At 39.4% G+C, this 23835-nt stretch overlaps 1 protein-coding gene and 1 long non-coding RNA gene across 3 annotated transcripts in view; one reads left to right on the top strand and one right to left on the bottom strand.

Moving 5' to 3' along the window:
* The first annotated feature begins 330 nt into the window (after positions 1–330).
* On the top strand, positions 331–23549 carry LOC142042450 (uncharacterized). Its single transcript, XR_012653779.1, has 3 exons — positions 331–4172; positions 15775–15866; positions 23239–23549. It is a non-coding gene; the product is annotated as an uncharacterized LOC142042450 (long non-coding RNA).
* The window catches only part of CDYL (chromodomain Y like), a 104577-nt gene continuing 98353 nt past the window's right edge, over positions 17612–23835 (bottom strand). For both annotated transcript variants that reach the window (XM_075052373.1, XM_075052374.1), the window contains 2 exons: positions 19762–19905; positions 17612–18748 (listed from right to left, as the gene is read on the bottom strand). In XM_075052373.1, the coding sequence (XP_074908474.1) occupies positions 18590–18748; positions 19762–19905 (303 nt within the window). In that variant the 3' untranslated portion in view covers positions 17612–18589. The remainder of the gene's footprint in view (positions 18749–19761; positions 19906–23835) is intronic.

The raw sequence follows: 23835 nt of genomic DNA on the forward strand, positions 1-23835 counted from the left end.
CTTTTGAAAGTGTCTGTTGAGGGATTGATTATGCCATGTGTCAGCTTTCAGAGGAGACTAATAACCAGGAGTGTCTTCCTTTTTCCTCTTGATCAGAAGGTCTCTTAAAAGCTTGGGCTTTCCTGGATGTTAAGCCGGCAGCCAAAGTTCTAATACAAAGTTTAAAATCTTAAAACTTTATGGAAGGTTGGGTGAAGTTTGTAGCTGCTCCACTAAATGTGCTCATCTTTGTCAGATTCTAGTAAAACTTTTTCTCCAACAATGTGTATACATGCACACAAGTGTAATGTATACTGCTGGGGGGGGGGGGGGGGGGCAGAGCGGGGAAGCTATCCAGAAGTAAGAATCTTGTATTGGTGGGTTTGTTTCTCTTAGTAACTATTGGCCTTGGCTCTGAAATGGCAGCAGGACCAGGTGAAGTGATTTTTTCTAATTGGCACCTGGTTGCAGAGCACCGTGGGATCATTGATGAAGTAGCTGCTGCAGAAGTGCTGGTGGGTACAAGTTGATAGCCTTATTGAGACAATTCTGGAAGGCAAGCTGAGAAGCAGGCATTTCAGCTCTACCAGTTCTCCTCAGCATGTGAGTATTAAGGTTAATCTTTTATGGGTATCTAGGAAAATCTCCAGATTAGTCAGCAGTTCCCTTTGCCTCCTATCTATGTAGGTAATAGGCTAAACATTTCTCAAAGCTCAGTGCTGTAGGCAGAGTCATCTGGCCATGCTGCTTCCTACAATCCCTAGTTGTCTTCTGGTGGTTGTTTCAAATTGCTTTTCCAGCTAAGGAAGGAATGAAAATACTGTCTCTGAATCCTGTAACTTGAGATGCTGAGTTGGTTTCTAGCTTTTTCTGTTTTCTTTAAATCTGTACAAAGTATAACTGAAAACCTTGTGCTGTTAATAGTCACTGCAGTTTGTCTGCTCTTAGACTTGGTGAGATGATACTGCATTAACCAGATACATGCTTTCCTAGGAAGATCCAATAGTGTGTCTGCCTCTTCAGAGGCAGGCTTTCCTGCGCTTGCTGGGCTTTGTAGTTGCACAGAAGAGAAACTGTGGGGTGGAATTGACTCCTTTCTTACCACCTGCAAACAACTGTGACCTGAGGGAAGATTTTCCTGGGATGAGGGACAGCAGCTTGTTCCCTAGGGTCTGTGAGGACAGACGGAATACTGTGTCTCCCCAGGAGACTCCTAAGCACAGAGGAGACTCTTGCTGAGAGAAGGAATGGGAAGGCGTTGCTCACATGCTTGGGAAACAGGTTAGGAGGGAAGATCTGGGACTAGGCCAGGTGGGCAGTAATTCAGGGAAGAATTGGGCAGGGCACATGAGGTGGAGATAAAAGGTTTTGCCTGAGAATGAAGGATAGCTGCTGGTGGTGGTCTTCCCCTTTGTGCCTGCCTGTGAGGGAGGACAGGAAAATGCAAGAGGTTCCTGAGAGCTGCAAAAGTAATGGGGAGCAGCTGTGCACCAGCTGCTTCTGAGATCAAAGGGCTGACTGCTTACTAAGGACTTTGCCTCTGGGGAGTGTTATATCTAGCATGGGGAAGGAGAGTCGAATATCAGAATGCAGAGACAAGCCTGGGGCAAGCTGGGTGCATGAGGAGTAGAGGTTTTTGTTGTCCTGGTATGCAGAGACAGTGATAAGACACTCCTTGAGAGCTAGGGAACTGCTCTGCTTTAACCTCAGCCCTTCTACTGAGCTGTGCATTCCTGCCTCTCTGCTGGTGGAAGGAAAGGGAATTTTGTTGAGAGGTTACAGGGAGTAGCAGAACCAGCTGGGAATGGGCCACAAAAATCGTGTGCTTTTCCAGCCACGTTTGAGCAAGTGGTTATGTGCATTCAGAAATTGGTGGGTGTGGAACAAATAGAGAACAAGCTTCTATGTTGACAAAGGGGAGATAAAAACTGAGGCAGCTGGATAGCATGTGTTATGCAAAATCACTCTAAACAGAATATATTTGCCTTTTTGGCTTGCAAATGCCAACGGAGTCAGGAATGTGTCTGCAGAAATAAAGCTATGTGTCCCATAATGGCCTAACAGTCGTGATAGTATTTTGTGTGAGGAAGGTAATATAAGCATGGGGGACTCTGAGAAAGTTAAAGATAAGGATGAGAAAAGGAACTTTCACTATGAGATTCTAGAGATGTGGTTGCAGAGAGAAAGCACAAGATTTGGCACAGCTTAGATCTGGGGAATGCAGGAGAGACAAGAATGAGTGCTAATCTAAGGCTGCTTGAAAGGGAGGTGATGGCTTAATGGAAGGAGAAGCATAAGCTTTGTTTTGATTGCATAATGCTGTCATTTACTGGGGAATATCCATTTTGGAGAGGCTAGCTGAGATGTAAAGTCTGGAAAAAAAGCCAACAAGAAAACAGGTTCATATGTCATCAGCCTGGGGATTGCATAGGAATCGTGGGAGTGAGGGAGATGGATCAAAGATGGGCTATGTTTTTGTTGGAAATTTGTGTGCTTTTATTATCCCTTGTTATAGGCTGTTTCTTTTTGTCTTATCTGTAAGGTTTCTGAGAGTGTTACAGAAACACCAAAGATTTAAAACTGTCTTGAGAATAGGTTGGATGAAGTTGATATTGCTGTTAATTGCAATTAGTTGGGCTGCTCACCCAGTGCTGCAGAACCAGTGTGGAGTTCTGCACATGTAGAGAGCATCCCTGCTACAACTACTGCAAAAATATATGGTAAGCTTGACAAAAGGTAAAAAGGAAGATGAGAGCTTAGAGGGGGTATTTCTTTTCCTCCTCTCATGGGAGGTGCATAGCAAATCAGTGGCTGATCTGGGATTAGAATGAAGGCTTTTCATAGCTGGTCTAGTACTCTAGCTACTAGACTATAGTTCTCTGGTGCTGTTAATTAAAGATTGATGCATGCAATTGAGTCTGTCTTTAGTATTTCTTTATGTGGTAGCTATACTGGAACATGCTTGAACTGTTTCTCTTAATCATTTTTATTCACAGAATAGAGCTTAAAGAGCAAAACCAGAGACTAATTCAATTAGTGGGCTATTAAATAACCACCTTCTGAATATTAACAATTTCAGAAATATCTACTATAAACTAAGGCAGCTCTTCATAAAAGAGTGGTCTCTGTTTCATCCTTGGAGGTAGCTTCCAGCACTGCTTAAAAATATTTGTTTTAATGCAGCCATATACAGGACTAAAAAGGGAGAGCTAAAGTGACTTGAGCAGTTTTCAGCTTTCCAGAGAGCAAGGTGCAGGGTGCCTTGGCTCTGTCATGTTTCTCTTAGCTGGCTTTATTAGAACAATTTATTGGGCTTTAGTTAGTAGAATATGGATATGTTTTACTTGGGTAATTAAAGAATATCCTCAGCAGTGGTATATGCTATGCTGTCCCCCCACTGTAAAATATAGATACCCATTGATAGTAACATTAATGTCTAAGCCAGATGTCTAGGTTCACTAGATACCAACAATCTTTCTGCATCGTATGCCAGTAGGGTTGCAGAGAATGTAAAGGGACTAAGTTTTATTATGTGATTGCAGGTGAAAAATAGCGTGTTTCTTGATTTATCATGAAGACAAGTATTTATAATCTTTGTCACTGTTGAAGTTTGTACCTTTTTTTTCAGTGCTACCAAATCAGGTATGCATTTTTAAAAGGATATAGCTTAAGGCTCTATGGGAAACTAGTGCTATTACACTGCAATATTCAACAGTTTTTGTAGTTTGGCATGGGATGAAAGCCATTGGGACAACACCAATTACAATTTATGAAGAGAGGTTTCGTCTTTGCTATTGAAGCAAATGAAGAGTTTAAGTGGTCAGCTTTTGCAGGGCAGGCACAAAAAGCAGTGATACATTGGGTTTTGTGCCTGTTTTTTGGTTAGATATTAAATCCAACTTTAGAGCTTCTGGTGTCAGAACAAGATGTTGTAGCCCCATAAACTTATTTAAATGTGCTCAAATATTTTTATAAGCTTTATGACAGTTGGGTATAATTTGTTTTCCCATAGTTGCTATAAATGCCATATAATGTACTTGTGACTGATTTGACAGAAAGGTGGTTTTGTGTTCCAGATGTCACTGAAATTTGTACTACTGTACAGGATGTTGTGACTCACATCTCTCATGTTAAATACTGTGGAACTGCAGGCCGAGACATGTGGAACCTCTATACCTGCACTGATCTTAAAGGTCAGTAGGAACATTTAGCTATCCGAAGTAATGGATGCCTTGGCCAGATGATTAAAGGTATTCATGTGACCAGTATGGGTTTGCAAAGTCTGTGAATTAAGTCTTCAAAATTAGGTAGGCACCACTACTTTTTACAGATCTAACCTGAGGGCGTCTACCTAACTGTGAAGACTTGTAAAAGACTTTTGAAAATCTGTAAAAGCAGAGCATTGTGGTGCCTACTTGTAGGCAGTTCATTCCTCAATGGCTTTAACAGCCTTCAGGTTGGATACCCAGTCCCACAAAGCGCATTTACTCTTGTGCTTGGAACAGAGATCCAGAAAAGTCAGCATGCTGGGTAGTGAGCTACCTGTGCTAGCTGGTAGACAGTGTAAAGGACTAAAGTCCACGTTCAGATTCTAGCTCAGCCTGCTTTGATGGAAGTGGGGGTTTGGTTTGGGGGTGGTTTTTTGGGGGGGTCAGGGAACAGGCAGCTTGAGCTGGAAAGGCAGGGTTGCCTGAAGAACTGTGATAGAGACATCTGGGTTTTACCTGTAGGTCTGATAACAAATTGCTCGGTGACCTTCTACAAATAACTTCGCAGTTTTGTGCTTCTATGACACTTTCCCGTTCAATGCAACAGACTTAGAGATGCTACTTGCTTTGTAAAGCACTTTGAGAGGGGCATAGGCTATCATTTAGAGTTCACAGAATTTACTTCAGAACCTAGAATTAGCTCTTGCCACATCCGTTTTCCTCTGAAGACTGCTGATCAGAGAGGGGTGGTTTTGACCAGGGCTCCAGGGCAAAACAAGTCTTATCTTTCCTCTACCTGCCTGGAGGGTGATATAAGTGAAGGAAGTGGTATGAGGTTTACTCTGCTTGAGGCAAGACTGTAATGTGCTGGAAAACATGACTCCATTTAGTTGGCAGCATTGTAGAGTACAGGGATGAAGGGTAACTAAGGGTAATGTGAAGCATTTGGGATATTTATAAAAATGTGAAATGGCTTTTCTTGTTAAAAGAGTGGTTGTGCATCATTAAAGGCTACAGAAGTGAAGTGGGAACATGCTTTCCAAATCAGGAGGAGAGCAATCCTTAGCAGTAGCTAATCTATTTATGTTCCAGTCATGCCCAGAGTGTGGCTTTAAGGTCTGAAGGTCTTGTAATTGCCTGGAATATGTCACTCAGCAGCAAGATTCATTGTTATGTTCTCCCCAAGAGGAAGGCTGAGATTTTTAGCTGTAGGACTTGCCTTTCAATCAAGCAGAGAGACATGGCTAAATTCCCATGTATTGTTTTGTTGAAACGCTATTAATTATGGCTTCCATTATAAGCATGTCAGTTCTATGTGATCTGGGCAGAAATTGATGCATTTGGTGGGAAGCAGCCAGAGCTTTATTTTGGGGATTATACATGAGTTTTAGGAGCCAGGTTTTGATCCCTGTTGATAGAAGTCCCTCAAACTCTGCAGGATCAGTAGGATGCTTGTTTGGTTCCCTGATTTCTCAAAGGGTCAGAGGCTTAATTTTTTTTCTTTCCTTTTTCTCAACTTCTTGCTGCCAGGTTTTCTTTGCTATTCCCCAAGCAATGTTCAAAACAATTAGACATTAAGCCCCATTAAATGAGAGTGAACTCAAAGCTCCATGCCTTGCATGAAGGTTTAGAGGGGCAAGATTTGGCAGGGATTGAACACAGTTTCAGGAAGCTATGTAAGATGTGGCTTCAAAAAGGCTTCCAGCCTAACCTCACCCATGTTACTTTGCATGGGAACATCTCTCCTTTGTGCCCTCCCTTGAAGAGAAGTGAGTGCATTTTTAAATAGCGAAGAATTTCTGTAGCTTCCTTTCAAGTCCCCAAGGTACTGTTGGCCGTGGGAACCTCTCTATATAGCTCCTATGGAACCAGGAGCTTGGACTACAGCCATGACACTTCCATGTAAGAAAGCACACATGCTCTATGCAAAACTCTTCACTGGTGTTGGTAGACTGGGTGGAAAAGCCAATTTTTATTCTATAGATCCATTTCTTTTGTGAATGACAATCTATGCTGACTTTTCCTCCCTGGGGGCTGAAAGTGGAGTTACTGCTGAGCTTCAACTAAATAGGAGACTTTTTTAGATCCAGGTGCTGTTCTCCCTGCTCCTTCTTTAATGCATGGCTTGATAAAGTGAATTGTATGCTGAGGACCTCTAGGGAGGGGAGCTGTGAAGAAAATATCTTTCTTCATGCCTGTCAGAAGGTAGGTCTGCCCCATCCAGGACTGCTTCGGTACTTTGTGATCTGGAGCAGCTTGCTCGCTCTTTTCTAACTCTGGTATGTGTTGGTGGGTTGCTTCAGAAACTTCAAGTGCTCCTGGATTTACTGGAATCTGTTTCTAAAATTGTTTACTGTGCTGAAACTGAGAAATCAGCCAGAGAGATGGGCTTTGTTGCAGGCAGGGGGCCTGCTCAGTGTCCTGCTTGCCCAGCCCCACCCTGCCCTTGGCCAGAAGTTGCCACAGCCTGTGTAGATGAGCAAGCAGGATGTGCTTCCAGGGAATATAAACCGTGGAGTTCATGGCCTCTCTTCTGGAAGAGTAGTCTGACAACTGTCATCCAGACAAAAAGCCCTCAGCACTGAGAGCTCACTCTCCTCTTTAACTCACAAATGGTATACCTCCAAGATGGTGCTTGGTTTTTTTTTCCTTCAGAGGGCAGTTATTTCAGGAATACCTGCCATTTTCTGAAAGACCCAAAAAATGTGATTTGGAAACAAAGTTAAGGGGTCAAAAACTGCAGTGGTAACATAGGACAGATCTTTGGCTGAGGCTTTTTCAATAGCATAGAAATTGCTTCATGAACCAGATTTTGTCCAAAGTGTCATAGGTGCTTGTCCCTGTAAATTTTAGGGACAGGGTAGAAGCATCTTGGGTTCTTAAAAAAAGAGCCAGCTCATACAGTTACTACTCTAAAATGGCTGTGGTGCCCCCTTTCTTCCCTCTGAATTAAATTTCAACAAAAAAGCCAAAGTGCATAAAGAAGAAAAGTAGAATTTAGAAATTGGTTTTAGACTGAGACTAAACATGAAAAATTTTGCCTTGGATCTTTTAGATAGTAATATAGAAAAAGATACAGTATTTTAACACTAAGTTGAGGCTCTGATGTGTTTTTCTCCAAATTCAGTAAGTCTTGAGGGCAGAAGAGAACAGAATGTGTTAAGATGGTTGATTTCGGTGCAAATAGAGAGCTCCCAGGTTCTTCTATAGTGTCCTGAATCTGGTAGAAACATGTTTTTTTTCTTCCTAATGAGCAAATAGCTTACAGTGCTAAATACCTCTACACATGTTTAGATTGATTCCATCTGCACTCAAAACAAGATGAGATACTGCCCTATTCTAAGAGGAGATCTACAAATACCAGAATCTGTGCAAAAATCAAGCAGCTGATCAGCACTGTAATAAACCCTCTTGTTTTCTTGCCCTTGTGCAATTATGGAAAGAAAAAACCCCTCTTGATAGATGGCTATGAGAGGCATTTACATACAGCAAGTATGCTGGCTTATAAGTAAGTACTGTTGTGGATGGCATCGTCTGGTGATGGTGGCCACAAGAGCTGCATCCTCTGATCAGCTCTGAGCTGTTCTATGTGGCCCTGAGTGGGGGCTTATTGAGTCAGATTTTTCAAAGAATCCTGTTTCCATGTAGTAGTAGAAATAAGTAGCAGCCTTCTTGTGGACTTAAGTTTCCCTTGACTTCATGGACCTTTAGTGTTCTCTTTTTTTTTTTTTTTTTAACACCCACGGATGTTGTACTGTGTCTGTAGTGTGAAATTACTACAGTCAGTTTTAGTATAGAGGGGATAAACTTGATTCCTGCTGTCTAAAATCTTCCTGCATGAACTTCCTGGATGTTCTCAGTGAAGGATTCAGTATTGGCAGTAGCACATTTAGAGGGAAACAGTGCAACTTCTGAGCACTTCACTGAATTTCTAACCAGTTCTTACACTGAACACAAAATGCTGTAGTCTGCTAGCAGCGTTATGTCAAGCGCTGTACTAATGTGTAAAGAGAGACCATCTCTGCCTTTCAGTGCTTCCAATCTTTAAAAAAAAAAAAAGTCATGGAGGAAAGTGGTAAAGTTGCACAAGATTTTGCTGTTACTAGAAAAGGGAGGCTAGAGAAGAGAGAAATGCACTGCAGAGTGTTTCACCCAAGCTAATGCTTTTAAACTTGATTGGTTGTTCTTAAACAAGGTTCAGAAAGTTTGTGATTAGACATGTAGCCTGTTGAATTGTGTCCCTGTAGTTGTTCTGAGTGTGTTTATGGCCAGCAGAATAATGTCCTATTTACCAGGTTTTGGAGGTATTGGCAAACTACCAAAGGGATCTGTCACTCCTTATTTTTTATTCTTCTCTCCCAATAGCATCTGGCTCGCCTTGGTGATGGAAAAGGCTGGTACATGGAAAATTCTGAGACAGACTGTCAAGAACAGTAACGGTTTGAGATAGTGAAAACCAGTTTCAAGATACTGTAAAGGACTAGGGGAAGCTTTCTGGGAAGGGAGTTGAAGCTAACCAAAGAGAAGTCTGGACTATTAAATTAATTAGCCTGTCATGAGGCTTTTGAAAGCAAAGATGGAGCTCTATTAGCATGTTGGCTTCATGGCAAGTGAGAGCTGGCTGGAGCCTGTTCATCTGCATGAAATTTTGAGATGAATTAAAGTCTTAAAGCCTGTGGGTTTTGTTGAAAAATGACATTTTGAAAGAGGCAAGTTGGCTGCTAGGAGTCAGAATCACAACAGAGCCAAAATAAGCTTCGTATTCCTTAACCCCCGTGTCACTGAGGTCCAGATTATCCCAGATGATGTACAAATGCACAAGGACCAAGCATTGTGAGCTGCCAGGTTTTAGTGAGGGGGTGGGGGGGGAGTAAACTACAGTTGTCCATTATGTAAATACACAGCAGGTATGAAAAAGACTGCGTTATTCAAACCTGATAATGTTTATGAGGAAAGGGAGGAGGCAGCTATAGAATAAGAGGAGGAGGGATGTGAGTAAACTGAAAACTCAGACTGTGACTTCAGTGTTTGGCACAAGTCAGAAGGATAAATAAAGCACTGAGATGGTAGGGGGCAGGGAAAAGAGAAGTGTCAAGCGTAGCATAAACAGCAAGTCTCAAGCCAGTGTGCTGTGCATTGTGTTAGTAGGCATCAAGTTGGATTTGTGGGAAAGATGGGTAACAGCAAAAGATACTAAGGGGTTTGAATGAAGGCAACCAAAAGATTGCTGTGCTCCACATGTTTTTGTACTCTAGTATGAATCAGATGCAGCTCCATGGGACTTCAAAGAGGAAAACTGACATAATGCTAGGAGATAAATGGGCTTTCTTTTTATTAGAAAAGATGCAGATTAGATAAAATTGTGATTTATGTGATTCCGAGTATGTGGAGAGCTGGCATCAAGGGCTGAGAAACGAGCAAATTAAAAAAGCCCAAAGAGAAATGGACTGGATCCCAAGGGACTGCTTATTCTCTCCTGATACAAAATGATCATTAAGAAAGATAAACTTATTAAAATTGGGTAGTAAATATAATTTTGGGCAGATTGTAGCCAACAAGGCTCATGGCCTACTTCATATATGTGTGAATGGGAGATTAGGAGCCTAAATGCCTTAGGATCTTTAACACTGTATAGCGGCAGCTCTGGGTAGGTCAAGCTAGAAGGGTGCCAGTCTTCCTCCCGTAATCCTGTGTTCCTTTTACAGGTATTGCTGAACTCTTCAGATAGTGAATGGTTTTACATGTCCTTGTCAAAAGCTATTCTGAGCGCTGGTAAAGTTCTGCTTCAAGGTTGCTGTTGGATAAAGGCAACACAGCAGAGGGGGGTGAAGGTTGTTAAATATGTGGCTGGATACAGTACTGATCCAAAAGACAGGGAAGGATATAGTGCACAGCCTTTCAGGGACTCCTGCCCCTTCCCTCCGTAAACCTGAGGGACACCATTTTTTATAATTTTGTATGTCCATATGATTTGATCAGGGGATGCATAGTTCCTGCTAAAGAAAGAAAACTACTATTCAGATTAACTCTTTCTAGGCAGGAAAAATCTGTGCAGATCAAGTAACAGTGCAAAATCATTGCACTGTTCCATCTTCTGTCTAAAAAAAGAAATAATTTTTTTTGCTTACGACAGAGGACATCGAGGAGGATGTGCCTGATATCTACGTCCAGAGTTCCTGGAATTGCTTGTGAAAGTTTCCCCATTGTATATAATCTTGGACCAAGGAACTTTAAAGCGAAGCTCCTGAAGCTGTGCCAGCAGGCCCTGTTTTGTAGTTTTATGAACACTTCTGATCGTCACGAGCGTTGAATTCAGAAATTCTGTTGGAACAATGTTAGCTCAGTGACAGGGGCATAAAATTGAGTTTAAGGTTGTCTTGATACAAGGTAATTGGGTGACTTGTTAGTAAAACATATTTTTTAAAAAAAAAAAAGGAAAAGTTAATGAAAAAATGCGGTTAAAACTCTTAAAATGGGCAAAACCTTGTAAACTTAATGGGTAAGTTGTCCATGCAGAATATACACGTGAAGACTGCACATTATGTATTGTGTGGGTACAATCAGCTGTTTACATATCGTAGATTTATTTTAAATAAGGGATTTTAAAAATCTAGATCTAAGCAAAATTTATTTCCCATTTGCTTTTACTGACAGCTGTGTGTCTGAACCTCATGGTTACTGTCAGAAATATCAAACTTCACCACTATCTTAGAGCATAGGTTTATTCATTTACACAAATAAAAAAGTAGTGATGGGGGAAAATCTGTAGCTAAGATTTTTGGAAGAGTTTGAGGTCATTTTGTTTTGCTCCAGGGCTGTGCAAACTGTAATATGCTTGTCAGTTAAACTGGTTTGGGGTTGTTTACCCATTCTGGGCACCTAGCCAGCCTAACTTACAAAACTGCAATTATCATGATTGTTAGGAATAGTTCCACTTCTTCTCTTCCCTTGGATTTCTTCTGCCTTGCTTCTTTTCTTTTTCGAGGAAGTCTTAAATTTTTCCTGTCAGTTCTGAGAAGACCCTAATTTTCCCCTTAGGGGTTCCCACAGCAATGCAGAGTCGCAGAGGCTCCCCGGCTCTCTGACAAACGTAATCCTTCCAGAGGCAGCAACAAGCAAGAGTGTCACTTCTCGGGATCAAATCCCTGCTGGCCCCAACTGACAAAGCCAGGTCTTGCTGCTAGGAGACCCACAGTGTTCTGGGTTTTTGTAATTTTATGGTTTTACAGAGAATTTCTAAATATGTCTAATTTGAAGGCTGAGAGGCTTTGGCTTTTGCATCATTCCTCATTTATGGCCACACCGTTGCTGTGGCAGTTGCCAGCGGTTGGTCAGTGAACGCTTTTTGAAGTATTTTGATGCCCCTCCACAAAACACAAATCGAAAAGAAAGATCTGGCACCAGGTGCTGGCCACCCAGCAGCTTTTGGACCGCGAGTACTGTGCGGTACCCATGGTTTGAAGGCCCTCGGGTAACAAACGCACTGTTTACTGCGCTGTTGCCTCTGGCCTCAGACTCCTTCGTGAGAAAGCTTGTGAGGTGGTGATAGTATGTTGATCTAGTGGGGAAACCAGGCAAGTCTGTAATCTTAGAAACATTGTTCTCTGCTGTTTTATTGTCGGTGATTTGCAGGCTCAAGTATGGCAGCGGTCCAGGCACGGCGCATGGACGCCTTTGCGCAGCCCTTCGAACAGAGCTCCTGTTGTGCGCGATAGGAAAAACAGATGTAAGAGATCCTTAATCTCGGCTGTCATCTTTGCAGAGGAGCTGTGCCTCTCTTTCGTGCATTTAATGTAGATTCTGGTTGGGATGCTCTGATTCTCCTTTGTCTGTGCAAATGGTTTCAGTTTGCGATGAGGCGGTGGTCTGAGAGAGAAAATCCAGTGCTTATCTTGCTTGTGCCTTGTACTGCTGGGCTGCTGTGTCTTCAGTGGTAACATGTTTCTGGGGAGTGTGCTGTGGGTCCTTGCTGGTGGTGCTGGAGCTCTTCCCAGGTTACAGTTGCTCTTCATCAGTATGAACTTAGAGGAGCACTGGGAACATCAGAGACAGGGAAGTAATGATGACGTGTCAGGTTATTGTGGATTGCTGGCCAGAAATTTTCTGTCGGGGAGTTTCCTGGGTTCAAACCAACTTCTTGGGGTACAAAACTCTGCTGAGGATTTCTGAAGTCTCTGAATGTAAAGTCAGGGACTCTGTGCATGTCTTTTGCTAGACACTGGCAAAATGATGTTTATTTTCAGCAACAAACCTCTCTCAGAAACTTCTGGAAAATTTTTATATGGCTTTTTTAATTATTTTATATATATATTAGTGTTGTAGACTGCTGTATTACTTGCTTATTTGGTTTTGAAATTTCAGTAATCAAAACCAATTTACCAGAGGGGGAATTGAAAAAGAGGGATCTTAAGTGACATGTTGAGAATCAGTGATAACCGGTTCAGTGGCAAAATTGCAGTTTTAATGCCTTTGTGTCAAGAACTGTCTAGAGGCAGATGTGCCATGTCTCTTGTTCAGCACGTTTTGCTCCCAAAGCATTAACTTACCACAAGCATTGGGTGGACCTGTTGTGCTGTTAGGATGTGTAGTGAGGGAACTGAATGGCATTTTAATGTAGGCTAACCAGAGTTTTCCAGAAACTCCTCACATATTTTCAGATATCTCATTAATAGCATTCTTGTGTGCTTACCACTTTTTTTTAATTGAAAACTGTGTTTTCAACCAGTTATGTTTAAACTGTTTAATATCTGTGAAAGATCTGTTTGCTGAACTGCAATGTCTAAATCTGTAGCAGAATATAAAAGAATTGAGTGAATGTGAAAAACTACTGTCACCCTCATCTGAATGGTTGGTAGTGACACTGGGGATATCCATTGTAGGAGAACCTGAACTGTAGACCTTGGGGCTGCATCTTTTTAAGGATGAAGTGCAATAGCGTATCTTCTTGTGCCAGGACCTTTCAGAAGCATTGGGCATCTGAATTATTTTTAAAACGTTTATTCTACTTCAGAGCTGGGTTATGTAAGGTCTCCAAATTTCCTGCTTTACATTATCAGGACTAACAATTTGCAAAGGTCTTCTGTTGAAGGAATTAGAAAGAATTCTGCTTCCCCACAGACTAATACCAATAACTTCAGATGCTTATCATTCTAGGGGAAAATAAATCTGTTCTCATGAGCTGAAATAGTTTGTCCAAAATGTCCAAAAGATTGTGGAGTTGTTGCCCCTGATATCTGCGTCAGCCTGGCTGTTGTGCTTTATTTTGCTTCAAGAAAATTGATGTGAAGACCTGACTTTTTTCTTTCCCTTCCCTTGGATGCATGGACTTGTTTCATTTCTATCCAGAATACAATTTTCTGTCAGCATGAATGAACATGTAATTCCTTCAGAAGCATTCAAAAAATGAAAGTGTGACTTCAATTATTCCTAGACACAATATAATGCTGGCTTCAGAAATACTTCTGTGGATGTTACAGCCCAGCTCTTGAGATTACAAAGTTAAGTTTGCAGAATCCTATTTTGGCATGATTGGTCTTCAGAAGCCAACCAAGAAGCAAGCAGAAAAACTTCTGGTGGACAAGGTGGCTTCCCTTTGCTTTCTTATTTTGATCCCCTTGATTCAAGGAGTCATCCACTTTAAAAACTCCCACCTTTGCATTGTTTTAATTTCGTTAACTGTTATTTAGCATCCAAAATAATATACTTCCAGCACTTAAGTTCAGGGTTTATCAGGTTTCCAGTTTAAATCCTTACCACTCTTTCTGAGCATGAAGCCTGGGAGAGGGGGGCGTGGTGGAGAGAAGAAAGGGAAGAAATATGGGGATGTGTCTGTCTTTTGACATTTGAATGTGGAAAGAAAACTGTTATTTTGTCATTTTTACATCATGTAGTGAAAGCATGATTTCTGTAGATGTGTGTCTTGGTTATTCCTGGCTTAGCAGGCGGTTTTAGGTTTGTTTTGGTTTTGTGATAATACCATTTGATTAAAGATCCCAGTCCAACCTGAGAAGCTCAGTGAATTCCAAAACCATTATATTTGTAAGGAGCAGCATCTGCATTTCACAGACGTTGCTACTGGCAGTAGCCAGTTTGCCCAGCACATGATTTGGTCAGTGAGTGCCTTTTTCTACTGAGACAGATGGTACAGTGAGTTTAGTGAAAATTAATTAAGAAGGGGGAGGCAGGGAAGACAAGCAGGACTTTGAAGATTGTTTATATTCTAGGTTTTGTCCAGCAATCGGAATGCTTTGCTGCTGGTGGAAGTAAAAGGATATAACGAATGAGTCTTGGAAAGCAGCATCTAGGAAATACTGGTTTGTTACAGCACTATGAATTGACTTCTCACCCTGCAGTTAGATAGTTGGTTGCTCCATGGTGGGTGTGTGTAGTAAGTTATATCCAGAGGACATAGTAAAGATGTGTTACATTGGACCTAAAGGCTCACACTATATGCTGTCTTCTTGAGTAGCCCATGTGGTTACATTTCAGTATGACTGCCAGTTGCTGGATTACTGTTCAGCTTGATCAGGCAGATCTTGGAAAAAATGCAAAATTTCAAGCTGCTGCTGAGGCCAAAGCATGTTTTGTTTAAGTATTGCAGTCCTGTTTATCCTCAAAGAAACAAATAACTTCTTTTTCTTTGAACAAATAACTCTTTCTTCATGCTTTTTAAGAAGGTAAAGAATGATCCATGTCTTACCTGCAACACACAAGTTGCTCTGTGCTTATCTCTTTTTCTGGGTGATTTGGGACTACCCGGCACAAGGTGGTGTCTTCTCAAAGACTAAAGCATGTAGTGTTGAAGAGCCTGATGAGCCCGCAATTCTAGCCACAGAGGTTGTTTGGTGGATGATGACTGGATAGTTGGAAAATGAATGCAAAGTGGTGTTTGGGGTGGTTTGTTTTGTTGTTCCCCCTGCCCCGAATCACAGACTGGTTGAGGTGGGATGGAACCTATGGAGGTCATCTAGTCCCACCCCCACTGCTCAAGTTGGGCCACCTGGAGCAGGTTGCCCAGGACCGTATTTGGAACGTTTTTGATGATCTCCAAGGATGGAGATTCCACAACCTCCCTGGGCAACATGTGCCAGGGCTCAGTCACCCTCACAGTTAAAAAGCGTTTCCTGATTTTCAGAGGTAACCTCTCATGTGTCAGTTTGTGCCCACTGGCTCAGGTCCTGTCCCTGGACACCACTGAAAAGAGCGTGGCTCCCTCTTCTTGCACCATCTCTACACATTGATGGGATCCGCCTGAGCCTTCTCTTCTCTGTGTTGTCCCTCCAGCTGATACCAGGTTGGCTGAAGTTCCTCCATGAGGACCAGGCCTGTGAATGTGATGCTCATAGTCTGCATGAGTTTAGGCACAGGTACTGATAATGTGCTCCACACTGCTGTATGGAACAAGTTTATGTCCACCTGGTGTTCTTGTCAATTGTATCTCTTCCAGCACTGAGGATAATGAGAATGAGGATTTAAGGGAGAGTAACTGCCATTCCTTCATTTCCTCCTGCAGCTCCTGTAAGCTCTTACCTGCTGTATATATCTTGGTGGTTTCTAATTCTCATGTGTTGTATTTTTCCCTGTGCAGGAGGGATGAGGGGGACTAAAAGAACTCCATCACCATCTTCTCATTTTGTACTGCACTTCAAAATCCTTGTGCCTCAAACCACTCTTCATCCTGTGAGTACCTCATGAAGTAATCATATTTGTTTGTAAGTAAGTCTGGTGCATGAATTAATCCGCTAGTCATGATCCTCATGAGTAAGATGACAAATGTGCCACTTGGCCAGGAATGTTTTGTTTGCTGCTTCATTCCCTAGATGTCTGCAGTCCTATTTTGTCTGCTGTTTGGGTAAAGTATGAAATACATCAGTGTAAAGTTAAGCAGTTTATAGCTCAGTGTTATGTGTTTTTCTATTCTTTTCAAGTATGCCGGACTTTAAGAAATTAATCTCACCCAAAAAGATTATGGTTTTGCAAAGACTAAACCAGACTTAACCAACTTGCACGCACTTCAAAGGATATTTACTGACCTATATTGAAAAGAATGTGACAGTATTTTCCAAAAAACCCAGTATCCTGTAGTCCAGCATATAGACAAAATGCGTACATTATTTATGAATGAAAGCATAATTTGTTAATAAAGTTAGTTACTGCTTTTTAATTCTTCTAAATACCTTTAGATCCAGTTCTCTGTTACAGTGAAGTTCATTCATGTTTAAGGAAAGCATAAATAATCTTCTAGCTGAAATAGATGCAATCTATGCCCAAATGCTTCTTACAGATGCCAGGAAAGGTATCTTTATATAAATTTGAGTTGAACTCCAAAAGGTTTAACATTACAGAACTGTAGGTAAGGTATCTTTCCTTCTCCCTTTCAATAAAATAAAATTCAGCTAAGGAATTCTCACTTTACCACAGCATTCTTAAGAGATTGCAAAGAAACATTTACTAAATGTTCTTTTAGAACTGTAACAAAATAATTTAGTAGAATTACTTCTTATATGTCATCTTCCCCCATCCACCTCCTCTAAGAGAAATCTTCTATATAGTTTACAAAAATAAATTAATTTTCAGCTTTTCCTTTGAAGGAAATTAAGAGCTTATATAAGTTTAAGAAAATAAAACATAAATATTGAAGACTAATTTCCAAGATTTGTTGAAGCAACTCTTACTTTAAAATCAGAACTGAAATGCCTTTGAAAAAGACAACTATATGAGAGCCACATTTAAAATGTGTTAAGAAATATTAGTTTTATTTAACCAGTTTTCACAGCTGAATATTTATTCTATAAAAACTTTACAGATTGTACAGTTTATATATAGTTCAAACTACTAGAACAAAAAAGTAGGTCCCACAGATGCAAAAATACTGTACCAATCCAAGGTAAAGGCAGATTTACACACTGTACAGCTCTCCACTGGGAAGGGGAGGTGGGTCAGTTCCAAGTAAAAACTTCAAAACTGTACAAAAATAAGGTTTGATTTCTTTTTCATTCTTCATAATACATTCAATAAGATTGCAAGCACAGATACCCAAGTAATAATAGATATCTGTAGTCAGGAATCAATAACCACTCCTGAAAGGAATGCAAAATAGGTCTATTTACACAGGGCACTCTTTTACACCATACTGTATATAGTGTATATTTAAAATAATAAAAAAGCATAGACAAAGAACATTAAACATCTAATATAAGGTAGTTTTTTTTAAAGGAGTTTTTTTTTTTACTTAATAGTGTGCCAAAAGAATTTTAACTTATTAAATAATATATTCTAAGTGAACCTAAAATTTATGAACATAAAATGCATTTTTGGTGTAATACATCAATTAAACCAGCAAATAGGAAAAAAGAGAACCAAACCCCAAACTGTATATAAAGTAGTATTCTCACCCAGCAACAGAAGCACTTATGTAGTTATTAAAAAAAAAAAAAAACCAAAACAAAACAAAAAGACAAACCCAGAGAGACTATTTAAAACCCACTAAAACTAACTTATAACTTAGGATATTCATACATAAGATATTCAGTGATTCACTAATACTGCAAAACAAGCTTTTTTCCCTGCCCCCCCATTCCATTTCCCTCCCATTTCCCCTCGTTCCCCTTCCCCAAGAGACAGTGGTTTCTTCATGCTATCTGGGTAAGAATTAAACATATTCCTGCCCCCTTCCTCCCACCCCTCTATACCTCCCCCCAAAAAAGGACAGAGTGTTTTCTTAGCATTAATCCTGAGCACACTCTCTTTTGGGGGATATGTGTGATTTAATCTTAATAGGGTTTAATTCCAAAAAATTTTAGAATGTTCCATTACTTGAGGTATTTCAACCTTCTTCTGAGACAATGCCTTGTATCGTAGCTGACTCATTGGGCAGTGAAAGTAAGGGCTGGCTAATACCCGTTTCAATTCTGTATTCTAATGAAAAAGAAAAAGCATTATTCCAGACTTCCCTGCCACACAGAAAATAATGCAACACCATTCACTTTTTAATCCATTCTCTATTTGATACAGTACTAGCCAAAGATAACAAAAACTAGAGCCTTTAAAAGAGATGTTTGGTAGTGCACTCTATCTTTTTTTTTTAGCTTGTGTGTGTGTGTCTACATACACACTCACACACATATTACATTTTTTATATATATATATATAAAGACATATATATGCACACACATACACTTGTGTGTGTATATATATCTATATGTAACAATCAGGGAGAAAGGAGTTTTTGTTCAAATTTAAGTGATACAGTACTTTTAAACCCCTTGACAATAAAAGGGGAGGGGGATCCACTCCTGTTCCCAAGCTGAGCAAGGGGTGAGTTTATATAGGTTTTTAAAATGGGCATATTTTGTTTGCCCTGATGTCCAAGAAATACAATTCCAGTGTCAATGGGCATCTCATCAGAACTCGTCAATTTTCTTCTGCAGATATTTTAACATTGAGTCCATCCCTTGTGCTGAGCCCCAGATTTTCTTCAAAACTTCACACTCCTTTTCATTTGCTTGTTCCAAGTCCACCTTCATGATATTACGTACTAAAGCTTTGGATTCTTCAAGTACCTAGGCCAAAAAAAAAAAAAAGGGAGGTAGATTAGTGTTACATGAGAACGGAGCAACATGTGCATTTACAGGTTTATATGGACAAATCCTGAAGTTGATTATGAACTTAAGCTTGTCAATTCACGGACATACTATGACCCCAAAAAGTGTTTCTCAGAGTCTCTCTCAGTGTCACACAGGATTTCCTTCACCCTATACCAGCACAATTTACAAGTACCCAAAAATGTGGAAAATAATGAAATCATAAAATCATAACTATGATACCGATAACTAGAGAAAATTCCATTTTGGTGAAGGCTAATCATAACACTATTATCCAGAACTGCTCAAATAACCAGGCAAGACCTTGAATCTCTTGAGCATTTAAAACAGACTGAAAAATCTTGTTTGCTTTTCCATTTAGAAAACTAATAATCTGTTTCAAAATCCAAAATTTCTAATGCACAGAACAATTAATTTGTACTGCATCTCTTCTTGTAAGAAAGCATCAAACAGTGGCAGATTTAGCTATCTTGTGCAACTGCCAGTAGTGCACACAACCACACATGCACTAAGTGTTACTCATAAAACTGTAAATTCAACATAATGTCAAAGACTGCATTTATTTCCTTGGTAATTTAAATTACATCTCAAGATAACTCATGATTTCTGTGTTTCTGTGCAGTTCTTAGGGCAACTTTTTACACTGTTGATTAGAGTAAGTTGGACTTGCACAACTATGTTAAAACCAAAATATAATGCTGTTTTAATGTTCTTAACCACCATGTACTATGGAATATGATAAAGAAGAGTCAGGTACAAATTAAAAAAAAATATTAAAAATCCTCAAAACCCCAGAAACAATAAGATACATAAGAATGAGTTAAAAGATATTGCTATACCAAAATGCAGTCCTTGTTTCATTAAAATGGTCTTTTCTTAGAAGGACATAATGATGTAGTTTAATAATACTTAGATTAATTCTTATTAATCTAATCATAAAAATGTACTGTAAGAAAATAAAGGAAACTTACAACTGAATTACATGTGACAAGTTCCTTAATTCGAACCATTACTTCTTGCGTGAATGTTCCCGGCCAAAACACTTGAGAGACGAGTCCTTTGGCACAAGCTTCCTGCGCCGTCAGCTTCCTTCCACTGAACAACATTTCATTGGCCTGAAGGGATAAAAAGTTACTTCTGGTATGAAATGTAATGAGACAAACTCATTAAAGAAAAAAATGTTCAAAACAAATAAGGAAAATGCCTGCGCTATTTGAAATACTTTTATTACAGCTCTTCCAACTTTGAATTAATAAAGAAAAAGTCTTGCCTACAGGTAGCTGGTCGGTGTTGTTGACTATACCATGTGAGTAGTTATAAAAATACAGAGGTCTATGGTTAAGGGTTAAATGTGAAAACATCTTTTGTCATTCCCCGTTCACGAATGTTCATTAGCTCTAGCGCTCTTGCAGTATTGCTGACTTGATTAACTGTATAGGTGGTAACAGGTTATAATGCCTGGCAGATCTGTAAAACAGCAGTGAATACACCAGCTTGCTTTATAATAATGTTAGTTGCAGCAGTGAAGTCTTTGCTAAAAATCTCTTATCTGTAAATTATAAAGATAACCCAGTTTTGGTAGTAGACCTCCTGGGAACTGCCAGTCTTGGTAGAAAAGAACAGTTAAGTATTTTGCAACTAAAGTGTTTTTTAGTGCTAAAATGTTTGAAACGTAAATATATGGTTTATTTTCAGCACTTCTCAAACATCTTCAGCAGTATTTCATCTATGATACAACATTTCAGATAGCTGGATCATCTTAGAATTTGACCTCCAGAACCCACTGAAATGAGTAGGATACATTCCAATTTCTGATCAAATTCATAGAAAATAAACATTCCTGTTTTATTCAAGAGTTCAATATTGAACTGATAAAATCCTTTCAAAAGCTGATTTAGCAGTCTTATTAAAAAAACCCCCACATTTAAAAGTTCTTGTACATAGTTTAAGGGTACAGAACAGAGTACTACATTCTATGCAGTAAGGTGATCTCTAGTTCTGTAAAACATTTTGATTTGTAATTATCATACACTTCACTATTTATCAGCTTCCCCATTAAAACTTCATCCTACAACCATTTATGCTTACACTGTAATTCTACCTTCAGTGAAGTTTCTTACATAGTTAAACTTTTTGTTGCAGTGACATCTGCACAGAAACAGCCAGTGAAGGTTAAAAAGAGTAATTGTCAACCTCAAAAAAAAAAAATTAAAAAAAAAATCAGTTTTACTATTTCTAAATGACTAATTTACATTGAAAATATGACAAAGCTGTCACTGGACTCTGGGAATATGGGAAATAAGGCTGTTATAAAACACCCAAACCTGATAGGTGTAGCATTTCTGAATACAGAATTCTGAGTTTTTTTAATGTTTTCTAATACTGGAAATTTTGGTATTTATTACAGCAACTTTCAGTTAAGGATCTCAAGTTATCCAATTACTGTAGGTAGTGTTCCTAGTATTGCGATTTTACACATGAAGAAATTTGAAAACTTAAGAGGTCTATTACTTGCCCTTTTGTAGTGAAATACAAAGTCTGGGGTTTACTGGCCATTTAAGTTGCTGACTCCCAGTCCATTAGGCATGTAAAAAAAAAGAGATGTTTCCTAGGATCTTTTACATAAAATTTATCATCAGCTCATCTTTCATAAGTTACTATGGAAAGCTGTGATTCAGATATATTAGTTTGAAAAAAACCCAAACAAACCCAAGCCTCAAACTAAAGGTACAAATTATATACCACTATAGTTCTACCTTCTATGAAAGCAAAAATCAAATATACAAGTTTCATTACCTGTCACAACTATCCCTTCTAATTTTCCAGATTATATGTGAATGATACTAACCTGAAACACTAGCAAAAAATCAGTGATATATACAAACTTGTCTAAAAGCAGGAATCATTTTCCTAAGGGGATGTGGGGGAAAAAAAAAAATTCTTCCCAAATAATTTTAAAAGATACTTAACATTTATATTAAAGATAAAAACATGAAGTCAGTCTAACTGGGAGTTAAGAAAGTCAGAAATTGAAGTCAGCTGCTCAGGTCTACATATTCTTCACATGTATCTTTGGTAACAAGGATAAAAATGAATGCTAGAAAACCTTAATAATTTTTTTCTAAAACTCAGTAGCAACTGCTGTGGTCTCCTGAATGTGAAAAACCACAAATAGTAATGGTGCAGGTATCTTATTTCTGCCAGCTGTAACACAGCATTAGCAGAAAACCTCACATGAAATGAGCACTCCCATTAGTGTTCCCAGCTGACGGGTTTTGAAGGGAAATGTTTTGCTCTGGCATCTTCACTTTTGATCTACACGCAGCATATGCTGGAGACTCGCTACTAAACAGGTTTTAATCATATAATCGTGCCTTGTATCTGCTGTGAAAATTAACACACTTGGTGGTTACTTTCCAAGAACTACAATACAGCAATAGAAATGAAGATGATAAAAATAGTTCATCAGTACAAGATTCTCATTTTCTACTCAGCCTTTCTGCTTCCACAGAGGAACTTCACCAGGACATCCTCTGGTCTCTCTTTTACAGCAAGTCCTTCGAGGCTTGTGGGCCACCTTTGCGCAAGCCCGCAGGCGTTAGCCGCTGTGGAGCACGTCAGCTCCCCTGCGCTGTGATCAGGAGGCAGCTGGTCTCTGTGACACCAGAGACCCTGGCTGTGATGTGGACTACAGGCACTATGGAAATGTGAATCCTTCATAACTGACAGAACAGCCTAAGAAATACTGCCCAGTGTATGAAGTTGATCACATGGCTCCTGTGCTAATTTATATCCAGGACCAGAAAACCAGACCAAGAACTCCACAGCAGACACACAGTAACATATCTCCCCAAACAGACTAATCTCTATAATAGATTATTTTCAAAACTCAAATACCAAGTTTAAGAATCCTTCTAAAATCCTTGGTATTTCCAATACAGCATCAGTTTTGAATCCTAAGGATTCAGATTTCCTGTAATAATTAACTCTGTTGAACAAGTTCTGTGAGAAAAAAACCTCTCTGACAGACCTGCTCACCAGCCAAGACTGACCCGTAGGAAAGCATTTCCAAATGTAACTGCTGATAATAAAAAGAATGCACTGAATTTGACTTACAAGAGTTAAGGGTGGAACTAATATTGCTGAATACATTTGCAGCAAATTTTATGATGCATACAGAGGCCTTAATTCTTTCTTCTGTATGATATTTTAACTTCCCCCCCCCCCCCGAATGTTTCTTGTCTCATACCATCTTTCTGCTGACTTCTCTCTCCCTTTTATAGATAGAATGCATGCTACTTTATCAAAATGTTCGGTATGGATTCTGATTATATTTCATGGAATCTGCTGCTTAAAGTCCAACTTTGTCCCGTACAGCATTGACATTGCTGTACTGCAGAGGCTTGAGGATAGTATGAAAACAGTGGACATTTTTTTCCCTTTTGCAGTGAATATTATGGAATTGTTATCACTGGAAGATTTCAGTTTAAGTCTTCGTATTGAAAAATGAGAGCATTCACAAACACACATGAAAGAGTATACTAGGGAAGAGCTTCTTGTGTTTTTATACAACTTCTGGAGAAACGAAAAGTGACAGCCACAAGTCTCTAAAGGACGGGGATGGATGGAATGGATGGATGGATGAATGGATGGATGGACAAATGGCCAAATAAAAAGGGAAAGGAACAATCAGTAGTTTGAAACATGCTAAGATATTAAAGATACTCTTACAACTGTTAATCTATTTCAGTTACCTTTTCTGTTCTCTTCTAATAACTAAATCCAGACATCACACGATTAGTCATTAGATCTGTTCATACTGATGCTTTTAATATATCAAAATCTGTATTTTTAAATTAATAAACACCTACAGGGAAAAATTGGCTTTTATAATAAACAGTAATTTAGGAAAAATGGGTGTAGCTACAAGTGCTTGTTTCATACTGTTACTATTCAACTTCATATTGAAATGGGACATAGGTCTAACAGTTTTCAAAGAACACAGCATAAAAAATAGCAAGCAACAGGAATATAATGTAGCTAAT

The sequence above is a fragment of the Buteo buteo genome, chromosome 20 (genome assembly GCF_964188355.1).
Source record: "Buteo buteo chromosome 20, bButBut1.hap1.1, whole genome shotgun sequence".
NCBI lineage: Eukaryota > Metazoa > Chordata > Aves > Accipitriformes > Accipitridae > Buteo > Buteo buteo.